Source organism: Quercus lobata, chromosome 8 (assembly GCF_001633185.2).
Source record: "Quercus lobata isolate SW786 chromosome 8, ValleyOak3.0 Primary Assembly, whole genome shotgun sequence".
Taxonomy (NCBI): domain Eukaryota; kingdom Viridiplantae; phylum Streptophyta; class Magnoliopsida; order Fagales; family Fagaceae; genus Quercus; species Quercus lobata.
Window position 1 is genome coordinate 3,076,325 of NC_044911.1, and position 26,500 is coordinate 3,102,824.

At 31.7% G+C, this 26,500-nt stretch overlaps 1 protein-coding gene and 1 long non-coding RNA gene across 3 annotated transcripts; one reads left to right on the forward strand and one right to left on the reverse strand.

Annotated features, from left to right (window-relative positions):
* Positions 1–26,500, forward strand: LOC115958206 (disease resistance protein RPM1-like). 2 transcript variants are annotated; one of them, XM_031076604.1, is made up of 7 exons: positions 1–133; positions 3,464–3,540; positions 4,203–4,420; positions 14,511–14,588; positions 22,997–25,896; positions 26,007–26,054; positions 26,157–26,500. In XM_031076604.1, the coding sequence occupies exon 5, from the start codon at positions 23,026–23,028 to the stop codon at positions 25,849–25,851; it is 2,826 nt and encodes a 941-aa protein (XP_030932464.1). In that variant the 5' UTR covers positions 1–133; positions 3,464–3,540; positions 4,203–4,420; positions 14,511–14,588; positions 22,997–23,025; the 3' UTR covers positions 25,852–25,896; positions 26,007–26,054; positions 26,157–26,500. The 2 variants fall into 2 exon arrangements, with proteins under 2 accessions (XP_030932464.1, XP_030932465.1); XM_031076605.1 differs by lacking the exons at positions 1–133; positions 3,464–3,540; positions 4,203–4,420; positions 14,511–14,588 and adding an exon at positions 8,145–8,161.
* LOC115958210 lies at positions 12,210–18,844 on the reverse strand. The gene is made up of 3 exons (XR_004084479.1): positions 18,709–18,844; positions 17,648–17,762; positions 12,210–12,850 (listed from the first exon to the last, which is right to left on the reverse strand). It is a non-coding gene; the product is annotated as an uncharacterized LOC115958210 (long non-coding RNA).

Sequence of the window (26,500 nt, forward strand, 5' to 3'; positions counted from 1 at the left end):
TTAGACATGTACTTCTACTTTATGTGGGGAATAACTATCATACATTTATGTTCAGGTTGAAGTTGCTGCTTTGTCTATTTAAGAAGAAAAAGAGGTGCAATTTAAAGAAGTAGAGGTGCAATTTAAAGATCAGGTACTCATGTTTCTGATGCCTTTTATTGAAACTACCTGAAATGAGTTTATTCTGTTTTATTTGTTCTTTAGCATGGGAATTAAGCCCATTTTGTTACTAATTTTCTTGAATTGTTAGTAAAGAACTTAAGTTGGAATTGCATAATTTCTTATAATAATCTAAATTAAAAATGATCAAAAACACCATGACAATGGATTTTTCTTCTTTTACATCGTTTGGCTTATTTTATCATATTATGATAGCATCACTTGTAATGGGAAAGGCTAGATACTGAATTCACATAATTCTAAGATCCAAAAATAAAACCAACCACACAATTAACCCAATACATAAGCTCACCATCAATAACCCATTTTAAAATAAATAAACAACAAATTTAGAGTCGTACAGCCTTACTTTTTTATTACAAAACGTCTTGATACATTACCAAACAAACAACAAAACATAAACAATAAAAAAAAAGATGAAAATATTCCAGCACAAAGAACAAAACCTCAAGTTTGAAATGTCTTGGTCATACTCTAAGAAAACACTAAGAAAAAAGATAGAAATATATGCAGAACTTCAAGTAGTCCAAAGGCTGTAATCAAATCCAGCAGAGTAGTGAATTTCCATGCTCAGCTTGACAATAACAATAACATATTCAAACCCCGCTCCAGCTCAATTGAAGCCTACAAACAATTTCAAACTTGAGCTTGTCGAAAATTTTAAAAGCTTGAGCTCGATTTGATTCATTAGTCAAGTCGAGTTTGAACTCAATATCTAGCTCAAACTCAAGCTCAATATCAAGCTCTTGAGCATGACCTCCAACACAAGCACATAATCAAATGTTCTAATCTCATAAAAATAAAAATAAATCAATCAATGGATAATTACAAAAATGATGGATTTCCTTTAGCGAGCCACGGAAAATATCACAATTTTTCAATGTTAACAGAAATATCTTGGCTAATAAACATATCACAAATGAATGATGCTAGGGACACGTTTTTCACAACCGCTTTGTGATTGGAGCAACTTCACTTTCATGTAGGTCTACCACTAATACCACTTTTGTGCACTAGTCACAACAGACCATATTAGTAATTAAGAATAAAGTTGTGAAAAATGTTGTCACTATACTTATCATATCACAAATTGGGAAGCAAGGGATGGACATAACAAGAATAGAACAATAAAGTAATTATGTAATTTTGACTAGTTTCATTTTCCTTCTCCTTCTCATTAGGATTAACAAGTGTGGTTCATCTTTATTTTATTTTTTGCCAAATCGGTATACATTCATTAAGAAAAACCAAACGATACACAAACAACAAAAGTTTGGACAAAAAAAAGACACAGGGAAACGGTCCCAACAACACAAAATACACACCAAAACAAAACTATACAACTAACTCTAGCTGTACATAGCAAAGGACCAGGGAGCTAATTACATGACCAGCATAGAGACAGCAGAACAGTTAAAACCAAGACACATATCAGGCATATTACAAGTTTCGAACAACAAAATTTTGACATTGCACAGAGCTTAGTTGAGGCTTAATTGAGGATTGCTGCAGCATTTATTCTCCATTTGTAACAGAGAAGCTTAGTGAAGTTACTGTCAATAAAATAATGGCCTAGAAGATTCAATATTTTCAATTAAAAGTTTTCTTTTAATAGCTTTAGCACGTGTTGTCCTCTGTTTTGTTCAACAAACTGGTATCACGCTTCCGCTAATTCAACAGGATACCCATATTCTTCTAGCAAAAGGGCAGACAAAGAATAGGTGGTCTTTGCTCTCAATACAGCCCCTACAGCTACAGAATACACACAAAGTATCACCAGTATATCCCCATTTATCTAGCCTGTCTCTAATTGTTAATTTGTTTTTTATTGCCAACCATCCTATGAAATTATGTCTAGGAATAGCTAGCAGAAACCAAAGATTCTTCCACCAATCCACCTCCAACTCTTTTTACTCTAATTTCATTATAGGTGGCAGCACAACAGTAGCAGCCAGAGCTTGTTGTCAAAATACAACTATTTGATACACTACTACATAGATGCTTGTGCAACGTGCGCCAATTTATCAAAACGATGAATTTAAAATTTTCCTTTGAGAATCCTAAAGAACTGTCTTTTGTCTTGTACCGTATTTTAGAAGCACTACCTCAAGTGCATGTTGTTCTTCACGCATAAAGAGATTCAATAAAATACCAACTTTTTTAGGTAATAAAATAATTTTTTTTTTGAGGAAAAGGCAATAAAATACCAATTAATACACATTAATCAAGATGATAACCTAAAAATATAATTCAATTAAATAATTATTAAGACACGTTACGTTTATCAGAAAAATAAAAAACGTATAACATGTACCCACTCTTGCATGTTTGCAAGTGGGCATGTGGCATGATCTTCTTTCAAGGTGCCGATAGCATGAAATGTGAATGTGAATGTGGAAAAAATTTCATATGCGTTGGCGCATGAGATAACGTCTCTGTAAATGTGTCCCATTGTAATTTTTTTTTTTCTTTTTTGTTTAGCGCACATTGTTCAATGATTTCAATTCAAGCCACATTAAACAAGGAAGAAAAGTTTATAAATGACTTAAAGGTATTGGTTTTGAATATATATATATTTTAATTTTTTATAAGAAAATAAATAATTGATTTTTTTAACAACATTTTATATTTTTTATAAAAGTAGTATCAAAATTTTTCTAAAATAGCATATTAACTAATATCTTAAAGTTTCTCAAATAAAAACTAATATCTTAAAGACACCCATTATCCAAACCTATAAAAAAATGAAAAATGTTAATAGATATAGTTTGTTTACCAAGTAAAAAACCAATGGCCTGGCCAAAGGAAGAAAACTCCTAAGATTTACCTCCGACCAATAATTTAATTACATGACCACGTGTAATTCAATTTTGATTGGACTCTTCTATTATAAATTTTGATAACATAAACTTTCTGCTAGCAACTTTAAGAACCACCTCAAAAATTTCATAGTTGTGTTGATATTATGGCTTTAACTTGATTGCCAATCTTAGCAATACCAGTTTCATATTCAATACCAAGTGCCATTCCTTTACCCTAAAGCAATTGGCACAATCTGGCCTTTATATTTTTTTCCTTTTCTCCCTCAAACATCCTTAGCCATAGATGTGATCTCTTGCAAAGCAAAATAAATCTTTGGGACTCTATTTCTAAGCCCTGAGCATACAGGAAAACTCCATTTTAAGTGAATTTTGTAATGTAAGATGTCATGCTCTTTTGCAAGATTAGCTTTAGACATGCATGTACTTTATGTGGGGAATAACTATCATTCATTTATGGTCAGGTTGAAATTGCTACTTTGTCTACTTAAGGAGAAACAGAAGTGCCATTTAAAGAGCAGAACTGCAATTTAAAGAGCAGGTACTTACATATTTCTAATGCTTTTTACTGGGACTACCTCAAAATGTTTATTTTGTTTTATTTGTTCTTAGCATGGTAATCGAGCCCATTTCATTACTAATTTTCTTGAATTGTTAGTAAAGAACTTCAGCTGAAATTGCAAAATTTCTTAGAATAATCTGATTTAAAAATGATCAAAAACACCGTGACAGTGGATATTTCTTCTTTTGCATCTTTTGGCTTATTGCATCATTAATTGTTACGTTTGAAATTCTTCCTTACTCAATTTAGTGGGCACCTTAGGATAGAATCACTTTAACGGGCAAGGTTAGATAGTTCAAATAATTATAATTCTATCTTTCTTGCTATTTAAAAAAATTTGTCAAATTATTGATTCTCCTAAAAGCTTAAGCTAATAGAAAACGATGAATTTATTCATTTATTCTAACAATTTTAATGGATAAATATATAAAATGTATATTCCTAGTAAACAACTAATGTATCAAACTCAGGTTACTAATCAATAACACACTTCTCTACATATTTTCACCACCAAAATGAATTCCCAGATTTTTTTCTCATGGTCTATAGTTTTTCTTGTTTCTTTGTTTGTCACAACCTTGGTTTTCGTGGAGCTTCCTGTGTCTTTATGTACTGATCTGATGATGGCACTCAAGTTGTAGTACCAATAAGTTCAACTGCGGGGAGATCACAGATGTGGGTTATCCATTCTAGGGAGCTGGCCAAGCTGGTGCTTGTGGCAATCCTCTGATCTCACCTGTGCGAAAAATATTAATGAAGCTCATAGCCAGATCCCTTAATTTTAGGTGCACACCATTGGGACTTTAACAGTCCATAGACACCTGCCTTTCAGCAGGTTGGAATCCTTCTCTCTTGGAAGGTAAACGTTTTCTCAGTATACTTTAATGCCCCCTTTACTAGTGCTTTGGCATGACAAAAAAGTCATGGTTGAATACGTCTATAATTAGATTGTAATTATAATAATTTTGGCAAGCTTTCTCTAAAGTCTCAATAATCTTTTTTGGCAAGATTCCATAGATGTGTACATGACAATTGACATGACACATTACATTAATAATTAAATTGTTATGTTCTCAACATTATCACTGAAATAGATATTACCTTCTACCCTTCCAAAAACCCATGAACCTAGTACACAGTGATAGAGAGAGATCAAAGAAAATATTTATAAAAATAAAAATAAAATTAAAAAACAAAAACCTTCATGGAATTAACATAATAACCCCGTAAAGCATTTAACAAAACAAAGAAATTTACCTTCTTTAAAAGCATCGCTTTTGTTAGCCCCAACCGTGGCTCTGTGCATTGAGAGCCCTAAGAACCAGGAATTGGTTGGAACTTAAAACTCACCTCAACAAGAAAACAAACTCTAATACTTGAAAGGATGAGAAAAATGTAAGAAACGAATTTTTGGGTTCGTTTTTCTCGTTAACCAAACTGAGAATGAGAGGATGATATTTTATTTTTTAATACTTTTATCTTATTGGGATATTGACCTTGTAAAGGCTGAGTTTCAAGCTGGGTTGAGTCCTTTTTTCCCCCTTTTTGTTTGAGAAAGCTTAAGCTCAATTAAGTCTAGACTTTTTTTCCAAGATTTTTTAAAATTATTTTTTAATTTTAGATGAGAAAAACTTATATCTTTATACCTATTGAATTTGTAATTCATAATAGTGTTACATTTTTTAATTAATTAGCTTGATTACAATAGTTATATACCTTTTTATTATAATTTATATTTAAGTAAGTTTCTTGAAAGTTGAACAATTAACTTACTCCAAGTTGGTATCTTATTTGTACTCTTATATGCCTATTATTTTTCATATACAAACAGTTTGTTCAAGGGCTTAATTTTAATCTCTTACATAAACTACGTACTTATCAGTTATCAATATATATATATTACATAAACTACATTATTATTTATCTACTTTTGTTACATTAAAGATAAATATGCTTAGAACTAAATTGACATATATATATAAATATATATATATATATATAAAAACATATATATATATATATATATATAAACATATCATGTATAACGTAACCTGATTGCAAAAAGAAGATGCAGTGGCATAATCCTAAAGATAGCTATATAAGCTCTACCGTTGAAAGTATCAAAGAGATTGTGTTCAGAAAATTTCCAAACTAACGGATTAGTAACTGATTCTAAGACAACTCTTAAGTGAGTCTAAAATTGAAAAATTCAAGCAAATAATAATCCCTAGAAGCTTTGAAACTTTGGTTCACCTCAAAAGGGCTGTAAGGGGCATTATCTTTATGCAAAAGCTCAAAGTATCATTGATGCATGTTAGAAAATTAATATAAAGATAACTAAGAGTATTCTAAGAGCATTAATATTGATATAAAATAAAATAAAATAAGAACATTTATATTGGTAGTGCAAAAAAGTCATATTGATATTTGTAGCACTATCAATACTATAAAACATGCTGCAATGGTGGAGGGAAAGCCAAAAAATTTGGCTGTTGAGCTATAGTGCACAACCAAATTTGGTTGTGCACGGTAGCTAAGAAGGTAAAAAGAAAAAAACAATATTTTATTAAAAGTTATATTATTTTATTGTGTGGTGGTGATGGTTGTTATTTGTTATAGTAGATATATTGTTTTATTATATTATTTTTATTATTTTATTGTGTTGAAAGCTAAAATAAAATCACTAATATTGGGTGTTTAGTAAAATCAAATAATAAAATAGATAAAATAGTTTTTGTGGTGTCAAATTGCTAAGTTTATGCCCCAATTTGTAGATTTTACGTTGAACACATACTTGATACTAATCTACCATAGTATGAGACAAAAGACGTGGGACACCAAGCCCTAGCGGTCCAGCTTCCGTAATCTTAAGTGACCTTCTATCTAAGAAAAATCTAACTAGTATTTCCTAGTCATTTGTTAATTATATCATCCTAGGTTTTTGTCATGTGCCACCTTATACAGTACTAATCCCATCAAGTTTTGGATTAAGAAGGATACCATTTCCTAGTTGAGAACTAATCATCTTAGAACAGAGTGAATAATACAGAACTACAGCGTTTCATTGCTCTTGTAGCAAAAGAGTTGTTGATGGAAGTTCTCAAGTCCCTAAAGTTAAAAGCACCTAGCCAAGGGTCTTCATTCCTAATCGAAAGAAGAAAAGCACTGCCAATGAGTTCGAACCCAATGGTGCGCCTGTAAATTTACCAATCAAAGAGCAGGAAGAAATGAAAAACATCATTACTCAATTGTCATAAAACCATTGCCTTCCAATATTCAAACATTAAAAATTCTCAACTTTTGCACATTCCATATTCAACTTAAAAAAAAAATCCTTGTAGTTGTGTGGAAAGTACAGCAAGCAATAAAAATCATTTCCTGACAAAAAACCAAAATAAAATTTAAGAAATGACAAAAAAACAAATAAAATTTATCGAGTAAAATAACTTTTTAAGGTAATAAATTTTTTTTTTTTTAGGAAAAGGCAATAAAATACTAATTAATACACATTAATCAAGATGATAACCTAAAAATATAATTCAATTAAATAACTATTAAGACACGTTACGTTTGTCAGAAAAATAAAAAATGTATAACATGTACCCACTCTTGCAAGTTGGCAAGTGGGCATCATGTGGCGTGATCTTCTTTCAAGGTGCCGATAGTGTGAAATGTGAATGTGGGAAAAATTTCATATGCGCTGGCGCATGAGATAACGCCTCTGTAAATGTGTCCCCCTATATATATATATATATATATATATATATTTTTAGCACACATTGTTCAATGATTTCAATTCAAGCCACAATAAACAAAGAAGAAAAGTTTATAAATGACTTAATAAGGGTATTGGTTTAGAATATATATTTTTTTTAATTTTTTATAAGAAAAAAAATTGATTTTTTTAACAACTTTTTATATTTTTCATAAAAGTAGTATTAAATTTTTTTTTTAAATAGCATAGTAACTAATATCTTAAAAACACCCATTATCCAAACTTATAAAAAAAAAAAATGAAAAATGTTAGTAGATATGGCCTGGCCAAAGGAAGAAAACTCCTAAGATTTACCTCCGACCAATAATTTAATTACATGACCACGTGCAATTTAAATCTGATTGCACTCTTCTATTATAAATTTTGCTAACATAAACTTTCTGCTAGCAACTTTAGAACCACCTCAAAAAATTCATAGTTGTGTTGATATTATGGCTTTAACTTTATTACCAATCTTAGCAATACCAGTTTCATATTCAACACCAATTGCCATTCCTTTACCCTAAAGCAATGGCACAATCTGGCCTTTATAATTTTTTCCTTTTCTCCCTCAAACATCCTTAGCCATAGATGTGATCTCTTGCAAAGCAAAACAAATCTTTGGGACTCTATTTCTAAGCCCTGAGCATACAACAAAACTCCATTTTAAGTGAATTTTGTAATGTAAGATGTCATGCTCTTTTGCAAGATTAGCTTTAGACATGTATGTACTTTATGTGGGGAATAACTGTCATTCATTTATGGTCAGGTTGAAATTGCTGCTTTGTCTACTTAAGGAGAAACAGAAGTGCCATTTAAATAGCAGAATTGCAATTTAAAGAGCAGGTATTTACATATTTCTGATGCTTTTTATTGGGACTACCTCGAAATGTTTATTCTGTTTTATTTATTCTTAGCATGGTAATCGAGCCTATTTCATTACTAATTTTCTTGAATTGTTAGTAAAGAACTTGAGCCGAAATTGCAAAATTTCTTAGAATAATCTAATTTAAAATGATCAAAAACACCGTGGCAATGAATATTTTTTCTTTTGCATCTTTTGGCTTATTGCGTCATTAATTGTTACATTTGAAACTCTTCCTTACTCAATTCAGTGGGCACCTTAGGATAGAATCACTTCAACGGGCAAGGTTAGATAGTTCAAATAATTATAATTCTATCTTTCTTCCACTGCTGCAATTTTAAAAAATTTGTCAAATTATTGATTCTCCTAAGAGCTTAAGCTAATAGTAGACAGTGAATTTATTCATTTAATCTAATAATATTAATGGATAAATATATAAAATGTATATTCCTAGTAAACAACCAATGTATCAAACTCAGGTTACTAATCAATAACACACTTCTCTACATATTTTCACCACCAAAGTGAATTCCCAGATTTTTTCTCATGGTCTATAGTTTTTCTTGTTTCTTTGTTTGTCACAACCTTGGTTTTCGTGGAGCTTCCTGTGTCTTTATGTACTGATCCGATGATCGGTACTCAAGTTGTAGTACCAAAATACGTTCAGCTGCGGGGAGATCACAGATGTGGGCTATCCATTCTGGGGAACTGGCCAAGCTGGTGCTTGTGGCAATCCTCAGATCTCACCTGTGCGAAAAATATTTTACCACCATAGACATTATGAACATGAAGTACAGGGATTTCTAGAAATGATTGACAACATTAATGGAATTTGTTCACCCAACTTTGTGAATAGCAAACTCTATTCCAAGTTTTTCCACAGCGTCACACTCTTACAAATTCTTACCATAAAAATTGATGTGGCAAGCTTCCAAATCCAAACATTGTCCCTCAAAACAGACTACTTTTGCTTCAGGCTTGCTGGCTGCATAAATCACTCTATATCCAAATTCTAATGAAAGGGTACCAATAGGATGCCAATAGTCATGCCATAGAATATGGTCTTCCCATACTTCAAATATTAATGAAGCTCATAGCCAGATCCCTTAATTTTAGGTGCACACCATTGGGACTTTAACAGTCCGTAGACACCGGCCTTTCGGCAGGTTGGAATCCTTCTCTCTCGGAAGGTAAACGTTTTCCCAGGATACTTTAATGCCCCCTTTACTAGTGCTTTGGCATGACAAAAAAGAAATGGTTGAATACGTCTGTAATTAAATTGTAATTATAATAATTTTGGCAAGCTTTCTCTAAAGTCTTAATAATCTTTTTTGGCAAGATTCCATAGATGTGTACATGACAATTGACATGACACATTACCTTAATAATTAATTTGTTATGTTCTCAACATTATCACTGAAATACTTATTATTTTCTACCCTTGACCCTTAAGTAAGCCACTCCAAAAACCTAGGAATCTAGTACACAGTGATAGAGAGAGATCGAAGAAAATATTTATAAAAAAAACCTTCATGGAATTAACATAATAACCCCATAAAGCATTTGACAGAACAGAGAAATTTACCTTCTTTAAAAGCATCACTTTTGTTAGCCTCAGCTGTGGCTCTGTGCATTGAGTGCCCTAAGAACCAAGAATTGGTTGGAACTTAAAACTTACCTCAACAAAAAAACAAACTCTAATACTTGAAAGGATGAGAAAAATGTAAGAATTTTTGGGTTCGTTTTTCTCGTTAACCAAACTGAGAATGAGAGGATGATATTTTATTTTTTAATACTTTTATCTTATTGGGATATTGACCTTGTAAGGGCTAAGTTTCAAGTTGGGTTGAGTCCTTTTTTTTCCCCTTTTTGTTTGAGAAAGCTTGAGCTCAATTAAGTCTAGACTTTTTTTCCAAGATTTTATTTATTTATTTATTTATTTATTTTATTTTATTTTATTTTAGATGAGAAAAAATTATATCTTTATACCTATTGCATTTGTAATTCATATTAGTGTTACATTTTTTAATTAATTAGCTTGATTATAATAGTTATATACCTTTTATTATAATTTATATTTAAGTAAGTTTCTTGAAAGTTGAACAATTAACTTACTCCAAGTTGGCATCTTATTTCTACTCTTTTATATGCCTATTATTTTTCATATACAAATAGTTTGTTCAAGGGCTTAATGTTAATCTCATACATAAACTGTATAACGTAACCTGATTGCAAAAAGAAGATGCAGAAGCATAATCCTAAAGTCGCATATAAGTTCTACCGTTGAAAGTATCTAAGAGATTGCGTTCAGAAAATTTCCAAACCAGCGGATTATAGTAACTGATTCTAAGACAACTCTTAAGTGAGACTAAAATTGAAAAATTCAAGCAAATAATAATCCCTAGAAGCTTTGAAACTTTGGTTCACCTCAAAAGGGCTGTAAGGGGCATCATTTCATGCAAAAGCTCAAAGTATCACTGATGCATGTTAGAAAATGCCAAATCATGATATAAAGGTAACTATTTTCACATTCTAAGAGCATTAATATTGGTTTAATGGTGCTAAAAAGTTGTGTTGTTATTTTTAACACCATCAATACTAAAAAACATGCTGCAATGGTGGAGGGAAAGCCAAAAAATTTGACTGTTGAGCTACAATGTACAACCAAACATGGCTGTTCACTGTAGCTAAGAAGGTAAAAGGAACAAACAATATTTTATTAAAAATTATATTATTTTATTGTGTTAGTGGTGATGGTTGTTGTTTATTGTAGCAGATATATTATTTTATTATATTGTTTATATTATTTTATTACGTTGAAAGCTAAAATAAAACCATTGATGTTGGGTGTTTTATAAAATAAAGTGGTAAAATAGATAAAATAGTTTTTTGTGGGAGTCAAATTGCTAAATTTATGCCCCAATTTGTAGATTTTACGTTGAACACACATGATAGTTGATACTAATCTACCATAGTACGAGACAAAAGACGTGGATGACAGGTAATTGGAGATATGAAAGAAAACTTGCCAAAGCCGAATGACTTGTATCAGAAGTAGATTGCGTTTTGCTAGAATGCAAGATACGTCTTCTTTTATTAATAGTAAAAAATTGGCCACCAAGCCCTACCGGTCCAGCTTCCGCAATCTTAAGTGACCTTCTATCTAAGAGAAATCTAACTAGTATTTCCTAGCCGTTTGTTAATTATATAATCCTAGGTTTTTGTCCTGTGCCCTTATACAGTACTAATCCCATCAAGTTTTGGATTAAACCGTAAAGGTGTATGTCAAAGATAATGTTACAATAAAAACTCAAATTAAGAAGGATACCCATTTCCTAGTTGAGAACTAATCATCTTAGAACAGAGTGAATAATACAGAACTATAGTGTTTCACTGCTCTTGTAGCTAAAGAGTTGTTCATGGAAGTTCTCAAGTCCCTAAAGTTAAAAAGCACCTAGCCAAGGGTCTTCATTCCTAATCGAAAGAAGAAAAGCACTGCCAATGAGTTCTAACCCAATGGTGCGCCTGTAAATTTACCAATCAAAGAGAGGGAATAAATGAAAAACATCATTACTCAATTGTCATAAAACCATTGCCTTCCAATAGTCAAACATTAAAAATTCTCAACTTTTGCACATTCCATATTCAACTTAAAAAAAAAAAATCCTTGTAGTTGTGTGGAAAGTACAGCAAGCAATAAAAATCATTTCCTGACAAAAAACCAAAATAAAATTTAAGAAATGACAACAAAACAAATAAAATTTATCGAGTAAATTAAGAGTTACAATATTGATGAAATTAGCAATGGGAAAAAGAAACATAAAAGACATTATGATAAATCTTAAATTAGGTATCATGTAGATTTGCATCTAGAATCAGATTATCCAAAAAAGTAGACTTATATTTCAAAATGTTATACAATAAATAGACAAAAGAAAATTACATTCCCTACCATTTCTTGTGATATGAAAAAAAAAAATAACTATTATAAAATTCATATATAATAGAATTAAAAGAATTCCCAAAAAATAAAAAGAGAGGGAAGCAAAGGTCATTCAGTAGAAAGAGTCATATATAAAGAGGAACAGTTTTTGTCCTGCACCCTCACGCATGCTAATCCATCAAGCTTTGGACTAAATTGTAAAGGTGTGTACTTCAAATATAATGTTACAATAAAAACTCAAATTAAGAAGAATACCCATTTTCTTGTTGAGAACTAATCATCTTAAAACAGAGTGAACTGCTATTGTTGCAAAAGAGTTGTTCATAAAGGTTCTCAAGTCCCTAAAGTAAATATCACCTACCCAAGGGTCTTCAACACTGCCAATGAGTTCTAACCCAAGAAGAACCATTGCTTTCCAATAGTAAACACTCTGAAAGCTCTCAACTCTTGCATCGTCCATATTCAACAAAAAAACCCATGTTGTTATGTGAAAAGCACAGCAAGCAATATTACTGAATTCCTGAAGGTGTCACGAGAGCTGTAAATTAGTCCAATTTTTTTTGCCTCCAAGTTTGTATGAATTTTCCTATGTTCGAACTGCCTAGTGCCAATGTACCAAACATTACACTCATATCTCTGTGTTTCCAAAAGATCACTCAGAACATTTCAATTGAAAAGGTTGTCTTTTTACTTCAACGCTATAATATGAGAAACCCCTTGCAATTTTCTGAGATAATTATTGAATAAAATAAAAAAAAAAATTTCTCTGAGACCCAAAAATAAAAACCAATCACACAATTAAACAACAAATTCAGAGTCCTACAAACAGCTTTACTTTTTTATTACAAAACACCCTGATACATTAATTACCAGACAAATAACAAAACATAAACAATAAATAAAGATCAAAATCTTCAAGCACAAAGAACAAAATTTTCAAATTCAAAACGTTTTGATAATGCTGCTTTTGAAGACTATACGTAGAACTATGAAATGAATGGAACTTCAAACTTGGAGGTCTCGAATTGGAACTTGGAAGGTCGGTTTTGTTTTATTTAACTGACCTAGTAAGTGTGCTGTTTGGGTTGGGCTATGGAGTGAGAGTAAAATAACCCCCTTCAAAAAAAAAAAAAAAAAAAAAAAAAAAGAGAGAGAGAGAGAGAGTAAAATAACTCATCTCGAGCCCAATTATGTCCCGACCTTAAATGGATTTATTGTTGGATTCTCTAGGTTTTTATTTCTTATTAATATTTTTTTATGAATAACAAAAATAGTAGGAAAGGACGACAAGAGTGACTTTTACTTACTTTGGTGTTACCATGGTAGCATCTTACCCGCTAGAATTCGGGAAAAACCATAGCTATTATCTCAACTCCATAGGGGCTGAAGTATAAGATAAAAAAATAAAATAAAAATCTAAATAGTTATCCATCTAATATTAACAAACTATCAACCAAGATAAAAACACAAAATCATTGTTTCTTAATATATTAAGATGTAATCAATTACCAACAACGATAATAAAAAAAAAATAAATAAATAAAAAAACACAAAATAATATTTTTTCTTAAGAGCATCAACTATTGCAAAAACAAATTTATTTGCACAAACCAAAAATTACTTTTGCTACTTTAATATAACATTTGAAATATCTTGTACAATAGTGTTTTTGGTATTTGGTCTTTTAAATACTAAATATTTAGAATTTAGAACACCTGATGCTAGTACTCTACTACTAGGCTGACTAGGATTTTTTATTTTTTATTTTAAAGTTTTGTTTTTGTTAAATATTTTAGTTGAGTAATTGCTAGTTGGGTTAGGCGGGTCTAAGTTTTTGGAAGAGGGAAGGTCCAACTCTAGAAATAAAAAAATATAACCAATAAATTTTTTTTTTTCTTTGGGCCAAGGGGCCAAATTTTTTTTTTTTTTTTTTTTAAATCAATCTCTGTTTTCACTACGATTCTCCTTCCTAATAACTTTTGCAAGATTATTTTTTAATCAAGAGCAGGTGGAATCATTATTCCAAAAGGAAGACTTGTATTATTATTATTATTATTATTTTGATAGGAAAGACTCCTATTATTGACTTTGTTGGATGTTGACATTTAGGCATTTCTTTGATAGTGAAGAGAGTAAAGTACTTTTCTATTCCTTAAAAAAATTCTCTTATCCTCTTTTTCCTTTTATACTTTCATCATCTTTAGCCATAGAAGTGATTTCTTGTAAAGCAAAATACATCTATGGAACTCTGTTTCTAAGCTTTGAGCATACAATAAAACTTTATTTAGTGAACATTGTAATGTAAGATGTCATGTGCTTTTGCAAGATTAGCTTAGACATGTACTTCTATTTTATGTGGGGAATAACTATCATACATTTATGCTCAGGTTGAAGTTGCTACTTTGTCTATTTAAGAAGAAAAAGAGGTGCAATTTCAAGAAGTAGAAGTGCAATTTAAAGAGCAGGTACTCATATGTTTCTTATGCCTTGTGTTGGAACTACCTGAAATGAGTTTATTCTGTTTTATTTGTTCTTAGCATGGGAATCGAGCCCATTTTGTTACCAATTTTCTTGAATTATTAGTAAAGAATTTGAGCAGGAATTGCAAAATTTCATATAATAATCATATTTAAAAAGTATAAAAACACCATGACAAGGGATTTTTCTTCTCTCACATTTTTTGGCTTATTGTATCATTAATTGTTACCTTCGAAATTCTTCCTTACTCAATTTAGTGGTCACCTTAGGATAGAATCACTTGTGATGGGCAAGGTTAGATACTGAGTTCAAATAATTCTAATTCTAACTTTCTCCCACTTTGCTGATATTTTAATGAATATATATATATATATATATATATTCCCTGTAAACAAGTAAGCAACCAAAGTACCAAACTCAGATCCCTAACAACACACTTCTCTACGCATATTCACCACCATAATGAACTCCCAAATTTTTTCTCATGGTACACTGCTTTTCTTGTTTCTTTGTTTGTCACAACCTTGTTTTCGGAGCTTCCTGTGTTTTTATGCACAGATGATCGATACTCAAGTTGTAGTACCAATACGTATATGTTCAACTGCGGGGAGATCACAAGTGTGGGTTATCCATTCTAGGGAGCTGGCTAAGCCAGTGCTTGTGGCAATCCTTATAACTCACCTGTGAGAAAAACATTACCCCCATAGATACTATGAAAATGAAGTACAGGTTTTTGGAAATGATTCTAAAACCAAGAGAGTCCTTATAAAATGAAGTACAGGGTTTTGGAAATGGATTCCAAAACCAAGAGAGTCCTTATTGCAAAGGAGGACGACATCGATGGAATTTGTTTGCCCAACTTTGTGAATAGCAAACTCGATTCCAAGCTTTTCCAATGTCACACTCTTACAAAATCCTACCATGTCACACTCTTACAAAATCTTACCATAATCTATGGTTGTAAGAATTGACCTCCTATAATGTATGATTACAAGTTCTACTATGAAAATTTCACTTGCCCTATACATGGCCATGGGCTTTTAGTAGTAGAATATGACAGCCCTGAGTTGTGTCTTATTTATCAAAAACCAAACTATCTCAAGTGATCTATTATTTTTTTATCAATAGTAGTCACCCATATCTTTAAGCAAATTGCTCCTTTTGAATCTCATGATTTTATATATTTTCACTTACCCATCTTAGTATTCACATTTCAACTACACTCATTTTATGAATACTTGGCCTCTTAATAGCCCAACATTTAGTATCATGGAACATAATTGGTTCTATAGCAATCTTATAAAATTTTCCCTTTAACTTAATAGGCATTCTACAATCACACAATACACTTGATTCACTTCTCTACTTCGTCCACCATTCTCTTATCCTATGATTCACATCCTTTTCAATCTCTCCATTTTCAGGAATTATTAATTCAAAATATTGAAAGCTCTCTCTTTAACATCTCTTGACCATCATGTCTTACAGCACATTCATCTTTGTTCAACTTTTATTATACATGCATTCTACTTAATTGAAATCCTTTAGATTATAGAGCGTCTCACAAAATTTAACTTGGCATCCACTTCGTGTCTATTTTATTTACTAAAACTATGCCATCTGCAAAAGGCATACATCAAGGGACTTCCTCTTGAATTGATTTAGTGAGGTCGTCCATCACTGGTGCAAAGAGATATAGACTTAAGTGGTGTTCCTTGATGCAAACCTATAGCAATAGGAAATTCAAACTAGTTACAAAACAGTCATACATATCCTTAAACAAGTTTAAATACTTTAAAGAAACATATTTCTTTCCAAGACCCGCCACATAACCTCTCCAAAGACCTTAACATATGCTTTCTCCGTGTCAATACATTACCTCTCCAAGGACCCTAACATATGCTTTCTCTACATCAATAAAATCATATGAAGACCTCCCTATATTTTTCATTTTAGACGTCTAAGAAAGAAAATAGCTTCCATGGTAAATGCACATGTACATATAGTACAAACTGGAATTCTTTCTTTAAAAAAATTGAAAGAAAAAGATGACATTAATGAAACATAAATATTCTCTCTCTCTCACTCTAATCTTCACTTCATAATTATAACAAATAATGCAGGAGTCAAAAGCAAGAAATTCCTAAAAAGTGGTAATCAAGTAAAGCACCTCCTATAGTTGGGGTTAGACTAATAAAAAAAAAGGGGGGGGGGGGGGATTCAACTTAATTTGGTCCAAATGAGAACTTGGATACTTAACTATGGGTTGTACCTGCTGCTATTTATGGGAAAAATCTAACTCATATCCTAGCCATTTATTTTATCCTCTAACTTAGGTTGAGATATATATATATATATATATATATATATTGCACCTTTTGCAACCAAATAACACATTTGTACTCAACAGCTAGATTACATGAAGGTAGTCATCAAATATACCTAGTGGTAATTGAGGTGAGGTGGCAATGCTAATGCAGTTAACATCATATTTATTTCAATATTTTAGTATACCATTTATACGTACATTTGTAATTCTTTTTATAAATTTTATATGGTAAACTATACTCACATCTCTGTCTAATCACTCAAAACATTACAGGTCACCTTTTATTCCAATGCAATAATATGAGAAACCCCTTGCTCTTATTTGAGATAACCATCGAATCAAAACAATCTCTAAGACCCCAATACAACAAACAGATCATACAAACCCAATACATAAGTTCAACATTGATAATTCCTTTCAATAATAAAAGAAACAAAGAATTCCAAGCCAAACAATTTTACTTTTTGATTGCAGGACATCCTAATACAATGCCAAACAAATAATAACCTAAGATGTAAATCTTCAAGCACAAAGCGCACAACTTTAACTTCAAAACGTCTTGATCATGCATTCTATTTATGTTTGATTTGTTTGTATTTGTTTCTAGTATAATCTGTTCATCATCATGAACATGATGTACTTTTTTTTAAAGAAAATATCCATTACCTATCAAAAAAAAGGTTCTTGAGAAAACATAGGAAAAAAAGAGAAACATACGTAGGACTTCAACTAGGAGGGCTGTCATCAACTCAAGCCAAGTATAGAATGGTTGAGGAGCTCAGTTTGATAATAAAGATAGCATGTTCAAACTCCGCTTGAACTTGACCCACACCTACAAACAATTTTTGAACTTGAACTTGTCAAAGATTCTAAAAGCTTGAAGTCGAGGTTAGCTTGCTTCATTAGTCAAGTCAAGTTCGTGCTCAATATCAAGCACTTGAGCTTGAACACAAGCACATAATCAAATGTTTTAAATCTCAAGAAAAAAAAAATCAATGGATAATAAAATAAAACTATGGATTTCCTCTTTTGAGCCACAACAAAATATCAGAATTTCTGAACAGTAACAGGAATCTAATGGATAATAAACATATCACAAATGAGTAATGCCTAGGGACACAAAATTTTTCCTAACTATTGACATGATCTATTGTAATTGAAGCAACATCACTTTCACTTGTGTCTAACATTGATACGACTTTTATTATGCAACAGTCACAACAAATCATATCATCAGTTGTGAAAAGTGTTGCGTCACTAGACTTGTTGTATCACAAATTGGGAAGCAATGAATAAACATGACAAGAACAGAAAAATAAAGTAATGATGCATTATTAACTAGTTTCTTTGTCCTTCTCATTAGAATTAGCAGTGGGTTTTCTTGTTCACAGTAAGGACAGAATTAACATGACAACAAAATCCATAGATGTGAACTTGGAAAGACATTAGAATAATAATTAACCAAGGAAGAACAAAGATTTCAACCACATGAATCCCCTTCCCCTTCTTTGCCACAAAAAAAAAAGCTGAGCATTAACTGACAGAGGTTTTCACTCTAAAAGAGAAAAGATAAAATGAGTGTATATATTAAATTGCTCTGTTCTCAACATTATCCATAAAGGGTACTACCTACTATTCTTAACCCAAGACACCGGAAAAATCCAGAAACATAGTAAACAGACAGAACACAGACATAAAGAGAGAAGAAATATTAATTTAAAATATTTAAGAGACAACAAATAACAAGTACATAAATCATTAATAGAACAGAGAATTACCTTGTGAAAAAGGGTGGCTTTTGTACAGAGAGCCGTAAGAAAGCCGAATTCTCGAACAAGACCGAAATTTGGGAGGTGGGTTTCTTTTTAGGATGAGAGAAATCTAAGACACGATATTCTGGTTTTTTTTTTTTTTTTTTTTTTTTTTTTTTTTTTTTTTTTTTTTTTTTTTTTTTTCTCTCAGATTCTCGCTAACCAAACAGGGAATGCGAGAGAACGTAATAATATAATTGGATTTACAGGGGCGGTGAGTGATGAATGATGACTATTATTTTATTTTTATTTATTTGGGTACTATTATTTTTAGTATTTTTTTTAGGTCAAAATGTAAAACTCAATTTCTAAATTTTACAATTTTTTATTTCAAGTTCTCTAAATTTACATTTTGTCATTTTAACCCTCTAAATTTCAGTCATCCTCAATTGAGTCATCTGCTAACAATCCGTCCAATTTTGCCATTAACGTTTTGCACTTTATTTAATATTTTATTTGGGAAAATTACATTTTACCCATATGTGATTTGCTCGAAAAATATTTTGTGTACTTATGGTTGAATAATTGACATTTTATCCACCTGATATTAGTTTAATTTATCTCCCGTTACCCACTTCTGTTATGAATAAGAGTAAATTTTTTATTTTTGTTACCCCTTTTATATCTCTCTCTTTTCAAAACATAAAAAACTAAAATATCAAGGGAAAAGAAGATCTAAAAGTTTGGTATTATAAAAATTAAAACCTAACTTTTACATTTTTTTTTCATGTATCTTTTTTCCATTCTCTTGTTTAGGTGAGGAAACGCATAATTTCAATTTTTAATGTGTTAAAAAAGAAGATCTAAAAGTTTGTACATGAAAAGGAGATGTAAAAGATAGATTTTAATTCTTACAAAACAAGCGTAGTTCCCAGGGGCACATCCCCCAAGGACCCCCTAGTTACATGCCTTTGTTCACTACTTGCTTTCACTGAACCTAGCTTTTAGATCTTCTTTTCCCTTAATTTTTTAGCTTTTTATGTTTTGAGAAGAGAGACATAAAAGAGTAACAAAAATACAAATTTACTCTTGTTTTTAACAGAAATGGGTAACGGGAGACAAACAGAACGAGTCTCAGGTGGGTAAAGTGCCAATTTTTAAACCACAGGTAGGCAAAGTGTTTTTCAAGCAAACCACAGGTGGACAAAGTGTAATTTCCCTTATTTATTTTTATTTATTTCTTAATTTTTAAAAAATAAGTTAACAAAAATTAAATAAATAAAAAAAACCAGAAATTTAATTAGGGGAACAACGTCACTCACTCCCCACATCTGAAGAACCAAAATTCTAACCCCACCCACTTGATAACTGAGAGATTGAGTGTCCATTTGGGATCTGTTTATTCTACTGAAACTAAAAACTTTTTATTGAAAATACTGTAGATAAAAGTAAAAGTTAGCTAAAATAGTACAGTGGCGCCCATGAATAGTGTCAAAAAGCGCAGTAAGACCCATGAATAGTAGCAAAAATAAGCTAAATAGTAAAATAAATTGGCAAAAATAATTTTTGCCAAATGCACACAAAGAGGGAGAAAGAGGGGGAAGAGAAAGAAAGAGAGATCAAGGTGGAGAAAGAGAGAGAAATTGAGTGAGAGATCGAGACAATGTAAGTATGGTTTTTTGGAGTTGAAATATTATTTGGGTTTGTTTTGAATGTCCAAAACATTTACTGATTTTGGTTTTTTTGGCCTAATTTGTGATTGTGTTTGTGTAATTTTTGTTCTAATGCTTGATTTGACTAGTTTTGCCATCTAGGTATTTTGTTTTTATGGTCCTTTGTTTATAAAGATTAAAACTTTCTTTAATGGGGCTTTGAATTTTGTTGGTGGTGTTGTGTGACAGAGATGGCTGTTGGTGTTTTGCATTTATCAGTGCTTTTTTTATAGATCATGTGATTCATTCGTAAAAGTTGTGGATTTAGGTGGGTGAGGTTAGAATTTGGGTTCTTCAAATGTGAGGAGCCTAATTAAATTTCTAGGTTTTTTTTAATTAACGTTTTTTAATTTTTTATTTTTGAGTTAAGAAATAAATATTAAATAAAGTGCAAAATGCCTCGGTGAATTAACAACAATATTGGATAGATTGTTAATAGAAGACAAATTGAGGATTATTGAAACTTAGAGAACTGAAATGACAAAATGCAAACTTAAAGGATTGAAATAAAAGTGATGAAACTTAGATGGTGAGTTTTGTATTCTGGCCTTGATTTTATCTTATTGAGCTTAGGACCTAGAAATTGGGCAAAATTTCAAGTTGAGTTAGGCATTAGAGTGAGATTATATCGTCATAGTTACACCCAATTAAGTCTAGACCTCTATTAAAATTTTTTTATAATTACAATAGAGAGAGGAGATTACAATCTCGATATTTTCAATAAGACTCTTGACAACCTATACTCTATTTTACTTGTAAAGTTGTGTTATTAACTTATTATTTGGAGGTTGCTAAGGCCAAATTTTATTTTTTCTTTTGACCAACTTAAGTTTTCTTCTTAACCATATTTTTCAATGCTATTGCTCCCAAGTATCAAATACAGGAAAATTCGAAAAACACTCTTTAAAAAAAATAAATAAATAAAAATCACCCAAACAAACATAGTAGTAAATTAGGAACCCCAAATTTCTATGGAATGTATTTGTCCAAACAAACATCTTTGGCTTCTATAAGTTCAGAGCAAATGAGAGAGAAATTTCATGTCTCCTTTTGCCTTGAATAGCATTATGTGGCTCTTCTTTATCCCTAATAAATAAAGAACCATTAATTGAATCACCTGCAGCCATATCTATGATCATGTGTAAAGTAGAAGTATAAATAAACACTTAGAAAAGAAAAGGAAAAAGCAAAATAACACTCTCTCTCCCGCTATATATATATATATATATATATATATGTGTGTGTATGTATGTGTGTATGTATGTGTGTGTACACTAAATGCCATTGGCCAATTTCCCATAGTAGGTAATGAAGTTATAAGTAATAAAATATAAATTGTATATCACAAATAGAATACTAGTGGCTATATTTTACTCACACCAAGTGAAAATCTTTAATTATATATATATATATATATATATTTTTTTAGGTACCTTTAATTAATTTTTTTTAGAATATTAAGTATTTTAACATACACACACGGGAAAATGAGAGAAAGTCTTAAAGAAACTTACAGTGATATATATCCAAAAAGCCTAACTCTTAAATACTTGGGTGAACTAAATAACTCTGCTAAAATTTGGGGAGGTTTCAAATTAAAACCAAATTATAAATAGGTTAATCTAAAATCATATTTGAATCATTTTGGCGGCAATCATGAGTCATTGTTAATGAAAGTAATTGAATTTGTATAAGCTATGACTAAAATGTGTATGCCACAAAGAGTCATTCCATGTAAAACTAATGACATTTAGTATATTATACAAAATTTGTGAAATTATATACTAATCAAACATTTAATTATTATCACCTAAACATTCATGATAATTTTCGCAGTCCTAACGGTGTATGTTCCTCCAATGTTGAAGATATTTATCATGTTGATTTAGTAAATTCTTAATAAAACTTTCGAAGTTTCCCCTAAAAAAGATATCATATACTATATAATTAGAATCCTATTATACAAGTTTGTGTTTGCACTAATTGGACACTTCTTCTTCTTTTTTGCATTTTTTTCTCCTTATATAATGTGGCACACTATAAATCTGTGAAATAACTAACGACTCTAATTAAAAAACTATTTTAGAAATTTCAAAAAGTTTAAGAACTATTGCTCCTATAAACATTATACTACCAAAAATTCTAGAAATTTAAAAGAAGTTTTATTATTTATTTTATATTATTTTTATAACTTATCATGATTTTTTTAATAATAAAGTTTTTTTTTTCTTACAATATATGGTTTTTTGTTATCTGCTAAGTAAAACTAATTAGAAATTATAGTTTTAACCAAAAATAGAAAAACATACCAACACTACCCAAATTCTGATTAAATTTTACTCTTCTCTAAACAAATTAATGTTTTTTTTTTTAATAAATTCTTTGATTTGAATTTTTTTTATTGATTTAAAATTATCTTATATATATTCTCTCATACATCATACGAATTAATGACTAATTTAACCAATATTGTAAAAGAAAATAAGGTAAGTCATAGTCTATGCTCACAAGGTAGTATTGTGAATATGATTTTACCTTTTACATCTGAAACTGGTTTTATTTTTGTTACATCTGGCACTGAGTTGGTTCATTTGTAATTTTAGGTGGCCAATGATTTAATAAGGGAAGAGAAATGGCAGAAAGTGCAATCAACCTAGCTAAAGACTATTTGGCCCCGTTGTTAGTCCAAGAAGCAAGATTGCTGTTAGGAATCCACAACAAAGTTGAGAGCATCCAAAGTGAATTGGAGTTCATCCAGTCTTTCCTCAAGGATGCAGATTTAAAAGCGGAGAAGGGAGACACTAGCAGTGTTACACAAACATGGGTCAAAAAGGTAAGGGAAACAGCTTATCACATAGAAGATGTAATTGATGAATACCTACTTCATTTTGCAAAATATCCTCAAACGCAAAGACGAATTTATCGTATACCCTTGAAGATTTTTCAATGTACTTCCAACTTGAAACCAAGACATGTGATTACCTCTAAGATTCAAGATATCAACGACAAGCTCAAGGCACTCAGAGAGAGAGGTGAAAGATTTGGCTTCAATAATTTGGAGCAAGGAGGATTGAGCAATGATGCTAGACAGCCCAGATGTGATTTATGGAATGACCCTCGAGAGGCATCCCTTTTCATTTCAGACGATGAGCTTGTGGGCATTGAGGCTCCCAGAGACAAATTGATAAAGTTGTTGGTAAACGGACCATCTAATCTCATGGTGATTTCAGTGGTTGGCATTGGCGGGCTTGGTAAGACCACTCTTGTCAAGAAAGTGTATGAAAACGAGCAAGTGACGCTGCCCTTTCATTGTAGTGCTTGGATCACTGTGTCTCAATCATACAAGATGGAGGAGATATTGAGGAAAATGATAAAGGATTTCTACAAGGCAAGGAAGGGGATTCCCCCTAGGGAGATTGACACAATGGAAAGAACAATGTTAATTCAAGAATTGAGGCAATTTTTACTTGAACTGAGGTATGTAGTAGTTTTTGATGATGTATGGGATATGAGCTTTTGGCGTATTGTACAACTTGCTTTACCGGATAAGAACAAAGGTAGTAGAATAGTAATAACAACTCGAGATGAGAGTGTTGTTCCCTCTGACAAACAATCTCCATTTTATCATGTGTACAAATTGTCACATCTATCATTAGAAAAAGCTCGAGAGCTTTTTTGCAAGAAGGTCTTCCAATGTGAAGGGGGGATTTGTCCCCATGAATTAAATGAATCGTCAAATAGCATAATTAAGAGATGCGGTGGGCTTCCACTTGCAGTTGTGACTATAGGCGGTCTTTTGTCAACAAAACAAAAGGTTGAGTCTGAGTGGATCAAATTTCTTGATGGCCTAACTTCAGACTTAGAAAGTAATCCCCATCTCCAAGATATCACCAAAATCCTATCTCTTAGCTATATTGACCTACCTTACAACCTCAAAGCTTGTTTCTTATATTTTGGCATGTTTCCAGAGGATTACTTCATTAAGAGTGCAAAACTAACTCGACTTTGGATAGCTGAGGGTTTTGTAAAAGAAATGCCAGGAAAAACATTGGAAGACATTGCTCAAGACTATTTGAACCAACTTATTCATAGAAGCTTGGTTCAAGTGGCAAGGATTGATTTTATTGGCAGAACCAGAAGTTGTCGAGTCCATGACATGTTGCATGGGTTCATTCTTACAAAGTCAAAGGAGTTGAGTTTTTATTGGGTCTCAATACAGAATTGCTTAAGGGTAGAGAGAATTGCTCGACGCCTCTCAATTCAAACCAATGTAAATACCCCTTTGCAAAGTATTACTAGTTCCCAAACTCGTTCTATTCTCATTTTGGGGTTAGATGAAGTGCCCAATTCTTTTCTAATGACTTGTTTTTCAAATTTCAAGCTTATGAAAGTAATGGATTTTGAAGGTGCTCCTATTGATTGTATTCCTAAAGAAGTGGGAAGCCTATTCCATCTAAGATATTTAAGCCTAAGAAAAACAAAAGTGCAAATGCTTCCAAAGTCCATAGGAAAATTGCTCAACCTAGAAACGTTGGATTTGAAACGTTCCCTTGTGTCTGAGCTTCCAGCGGATATTAGTGGGCTTCTTAAGCTACGATATCTTGTGGCCTACAATTATAACGGAGATACTAAATACAACATAGATTCTCGACGTGGGATAAAGATACCAAATGGCATTAGGCATTTAGAGTCCTTACAGAAGCTTTTTAATATTGAGGCCAGTAGCGCTACCCTTATAACAGAATTGGGAAGTTTGACACAGTTGAGGAAGTTGGCGATAACTAAATTGAAGAAAGAGAATGGGATGGATTTGTGCACTGCGATACAGAAAATGAGCCACCTTCGGTCATTGGAAATTTCAGCAACAAGTGAGGAAGAAGTCCTTAATTTGCAATCACTGCCTTCTCCTCCTCCCCTCCTACAAACTCTTTTCCTACATGGGCGACTAGAAAAGTTGCCAGAATGGATTCCCAAACTCAAGAGTATAGTTCGAATTGTTTTATACTGGTCAAAATTAATGGAAGATCCATTAAAGCTCTTTCAATCTCTGCCTAATTTGATGAGTCTTTCGCTTTGCGATGGATACAGAGGTGAGCAATTACATATTGAGGGAGGAGGCTTCCAGAAACTCAAGAATCTAGAGCTTCAAAATTTGGGAGGATTGAATAAGTTGATAATAGATGAAGGTGCCTTGCCTCTTCTTGAAAAGCTTGTAATTGAAGATTGCCCACAGCTGAAGGAGGTGCCCTCTGGCATCCACAATCTGAAAAGCCTCAAAAATCTGTATTTTACAGAAATGCCGACCGAATTCGTTCTTAGTTTGCAACCGGATGAAGGCCCTAATTTTGGGGAAATCAAGCATATTCCCTGTGTTAAATTCTGGTATAGGACTCAAGGGGAACACTATGATGGGTACGACCTTGGAGACTCAGAATTGTTGGAGCGTCTAAAACATTAATTCGTGGACGACCAACGTGCCCTCACTGCATTGAGGAAATTACAGGTACGTCCCCACCCATTTATCTGACTATTACACTTACCGTAACCATTTTTTATAAGCCTGAATTTCCTAAAACGAATCTTTTACTAATCAAGTTTGTTTATTGTGGACAGGAAAGATGATCTAGTGCTTAAGTTTTAGTTGCCTATGAATTATAGTTGGTAAGCCTGAATTTCCTCCTTTCGCACATTATAGACCTTTTTCTTTTTTGCATTTTTATTACATTTAACTTTTTATTTATATTGCTCTTGTTAATACTGTAGGCTTAGCTTCAAATGCCAATGTTTCCAGGATTTTCATGATCCAGATCAAACAAGATACTGCTCTTTTCTCAACCAGCCAAAACATAAGTAGTTGTTTCTCCCATTCATTGTTGCATTTGTCATTATATTGTTGTAATGTGTTATTGTTTCTGTATCAAGATTGTTATAATTTGTAATCTTTTCTGTATCAAACTTATGCTACGCAAAAGAGTGATGTTTTAGTTGAATTGTATTTGTTGTCTTTAGAATGGTTTAAGTGTTTCATTGGTATGACCGCATGTAATGGCTTTGATATAATAGCTAAAAATTCTATATAATGACATTTGCGTATAATTTGTGAAAGA

What these genes read in the sequence shown, in the direction of transcription:
- LOC115958206 (XM_031076604.1), top strand. Translation starts at nt 23,026, where the DNA reads ATGGCAGAAAGTGCAATCAACCTAGCTAAAGACTATTTGGCCCCGTTG.